At 51.9% G+C, this 3,847-nt stretch overlaps 1 protein-coding gene across 1 annotated transcript; it reads left to right on the top strand.

Annotated features, from left to right (window-relative positions):
• Positions 1 to 454: 454 nt before the first annotated feature.
• LOC143220595 (uncharacterized) lies at positions 455 to 3,795 on the top strand (the record flags this gene model as incomplete). The annotated part of the gene is made up of 1 exon (XM_076446215.1): positions 455 to 3,795. A coding segment is annotated over exon 1 (3,341 nt), but the record flags the coding sequence as incomplete, so codon positions are not given.
• Between the last annotated feature and the right edge of the window lie 52 nt (positions 3,796 to 3,847).

Raw genomic sequence — 3,847 nt, 5'->3', positions numbered from 1 at the left:
GTGTATCCGCTAGTATACCACCATACAACGTCGTCTTTCGCCGCGAGCAAATTAAAACCGTTCGATCTTTAAACGTAGCAATCCTCCGCGTCCGAAGCTGTAAGGCATCAAAAGCCCCGCGGAGTATTTTGTAATTTATACTATTATTCGTCAGTGGACAACTTCCTTGTACTTCGAAATTCATATTGGTAAATTAAAATTGTTGCGGAGGTCGTAGAAACTCGGCCTCCATTGAGTAATACGCTGAGCCTGAATACCACCTCGATTCCTTCCGCAGTAGAAACGATTGTTCGGTCATTTAAGACGCCGACACCTCAGTCAGGGTTCGGTGCAACAATTTGGTCCTTCGAGCCGGATTGGTCACTGCGGAATCCGCTGGAATCAGTAATTCGGACCGCGAAATCGCGAGTAAATATTCAATAGCAATTAACGTCGGTACCTCATAATCGCTAAAATGAATACTACGGTAACGGAGACGTTTGAAGCCATCCTCGAGAAGCAGATCCAGGCCTGCGGTCAGCTTAACAAGATCCTGACCAACACGAAGAAGAAAGGAGAATCTAACTTCACCAGTTCATACCTGGAGAACCGAATAAAGCTGTACCAGGAGACCTGGGAGAAGATTGAAAACCTCAACGGCTACCTACAGGCGGCAAGGAAGATGGACCATAGCAGGGAGGATCTCCCGTATTTCAAAGGGGAAACGATGGACCGGACGGAAGACGCCTACTTTGACGGCATGGACTATCTGCGCGGCCACCTCTCGCGCTTGAGACCACCGTGCAGCCCGCCGGCCGCCAATTCCACCCTAGCATCGCCTATTGGCCCGGTGAGTCATACACAAGTTGTCAAACTCCCAAAAATAGAAATTCCGTCCTTCGACGGGGACGTCGCGAAATGGCGACCATTCGAGGCCCGCTTCAACTCCGCCGTAATTACCAACCGAACGTTAACGGACTCCGTACGGTTACAATATTTACTCAGTGCCTTGAATGGCGAAGCGCTCGCGGCTGTAGAGCATCTTGATCTCGTGGACGACAGTTTCGCGATCGCGTGGGATCGGCTTCAGGAACTCTATGACAATGATCGCATCGTAGTTCAGGCGTTGCTTCACCGGTTATATTCGCTGCAGCCCATGAAACTGGAGCAACTCGACACATTGAAGCAGTATACGGTTCATTTCCGGAATGCACTCGAGGCACTCCATAAACTAGGGAAGAAGAGTGAGGACCACCATCTCGTATACCTTATAACGGGCAAATTCGATCGCGAGTTGACTTCGGAGTGGAATAAGCTCCTAGGAAATTCTAAGCAATATCCCACTTACAAGGAGTTAGAGGATTTCCTGCTCGCACAAGCTACGTCGGTCGAAGCAAACAACCAACCGGTCACTCCGCTCGTACCGGTTGCCAAGCTATCTGACCGTACGCGTCCTAAATCAAGTACGCACGTTATTGACGAAGCAAACCGTTCATGCCCTCCGTGTCCAGTTTGCTCGGAAACTCACTCGGTACGCGATTGCGCGATATTCCGGAAGCTGCGTCCTCTCTCGCGTTATGACCTGCTAAAAGACAGCCGCGTTTGTATAAACTGTCTGAGAGCAGACCATACCTCGTCGCACTGTCCAAGCACGAATGTATGTCGAGAGTGCCAAGGGAAACACCACACGATGCTACATCGCGGAGACGGACCGTCCGCCGGGAGACCCAGCGCTCGCGGCCACCCCAGATCCGTTCGGAGGCCCATGGACCACTCGACGCAGTCGACCGTCCCTTCGTCCACGCCAACGGTACTCTCGACCGTCGAAGTCGACGAAGGTCCATCCTTCTCCACGGAGATATATGATGACGTCGCCGCGTGCTTCGCCGAAACCGCTCCACCCGTAGGGAAAACCGTCCTATTAGCCACAGCTATCGTGAAGGTCTACGCCCCGGATGGCCGGTCGCGACTCGTGCGCGCGTTACTGGATCAAGGTTCACAATCATCCTTCATCTCAACGAACCTTGTTCAGAACCTCCAATTGAGGAAAACCCGATCGCCGATTTCCGTCACAGGACTCGGGGGTGACCACGCGAGTCACATTGACTACAGTACGCACATACGGATCGGTGCTACCGGAGCCTCAATGCCGGTCACTTCCACTCGCGCACATATAGTACGTCATATCTCGCGATACGTTCCACCTCCGATTCACGTGAAGAGCTACGCAGCGTTTTCTGACCTCGTATTAGCCGACCCCACTCCTGCGTCGAATCAGCGTATCGAATTGTTACTAGGGGCAGAATTGTTCAGTGAAGTCATCCGCCCCGGTATACGACACTCGCGACCGGGCGAACTCGTCGCTCAAAACACCGCGTTCGGATGGATATTGTCGGGAAAGTTGCACGGCACAGTCACCTCGCACCCCACGATAACGACACATCATGGGGTCACGGAGGATCCACTGGAGAAGGCCCTGTCTCGCTTCTGGGAAACAGAAACAATTCCAGAGTCTCGTCCTCTCACGCCGAAGGAGACTCACTGTGAGCAGTACTTCGCCGATACTTATACTCGCGACATCTCCGGCCGGTTTATCGTGCGTTTACCATTTTGTAAACCCGTTCCCGACGACTTCCTCGGGAATTCCTTCCGCGGAGCCGCCTCGTCGCTAAAACGCTTAGAACACACCTTCGAACGTAACGAGAAAGTCAAGCTAGAGTATAGTGCGTTCATACGCGAATATGAGTCTCTCGGGCACATGTCGCGCCTTGATAGAATCGAGAAGACACGATCGTACATCCCGCACCGCGCCGTCGTTCGCGAGGAAAGTCTAACGACCAAGTTACGCGTCGTATTTAACGCATCACACAAAACGTCGAGCGGTTACTCCCTCAACGATTTGCTGCTTCAGGGGCCCAAATTACAACACGACATCACCAAGATACTCCTCAGGTGGCGCCTCTACGAATACGTGTTCGTCGCGGATATCGAAAAGATGTTTCGACAGATCCTCCTACATGCGGACGACAGGAAGTACCAGTGCATCCTCTGGAACAACATGACAACAAACGAACTCGAGGCATATGAACTAAATACGGTCACGTACGGCACAACAAGCGCCCCGTATTTGTCCATGAGAGTAATTCGGGAGCTGAATAATCTTGAAGGAGCCAATTTTCCGCTCGCGGCGCCGGCGCTCGAAGAGAACATATACGTCGACGATGTCTTCCTCGGAGCACCAGACAGAAAACTGTTGGAAGAAACACGCATACAGGTGTGTGAGCTGTTGGCGCGAGGAGGTTTCAACCTGCGTAAGTGGGCCGGCAACGATCAGGACTTACTCAGAAAAATTCCGGCCTCAAATCATTCCCATGCTGTGGATTTACGGATCTTTCATGAATCCAACTTAAAAGTCCTTGGAATAAAATGGACCCCATCGGACGACGCATTCTCCTTTGATCTGCATCGCTTCGTAGCCCGCGACGTTTCAATGACCAAACGTGAGTTATTATCGGAAATCGCGACGCTTTATGACCCATTGGGCTGGTTATCTCCGGTGATCGTACGGGCAAAGATCCTCATGCAACAGCAATGGCTCGAAAAGATCGACTGGGACAATAAGGTTTCGGACACTACGCAAGAGACTTGGAATTCGTTCTGCATGGACTGGCGCGCTCTTAATGCAATGCGGATACCACGTTGGATACGTTACGGCCCGGACTTGCTCGAGATGCAGCTTCATGGCTTCAGCGACGCTTCCAATGCGGCTTACTCATGTGCGATCTACGCACGGGTGTCCTCACTCAGTGGCAATACGTACACCACGCTGCTTGCAGCAAAATCACGAGTTGCACCAATTAAAACACTG

The sequence above is a fragment of the Lasioglossum baleicum genome, unplaced genomic scaffold (assembly GCF_051020765.1).
Source record: "Lasioglossum baleicum unplaced genomic scaffold, iyLasBale1 scaffold1259, whole genome shotgun sequence".
NCBI lineage: Eukaryota > Metazoa > Arthropoda > Insecta > Hymenoptera > Halictidae > Lasioglossum > Lasioglossum baleicum.
The sequence above is the reverse complement of the archived record's forward strand: the minus strand, read 5'-3'. Positions and strand labels throughout refer to the sequence as shown.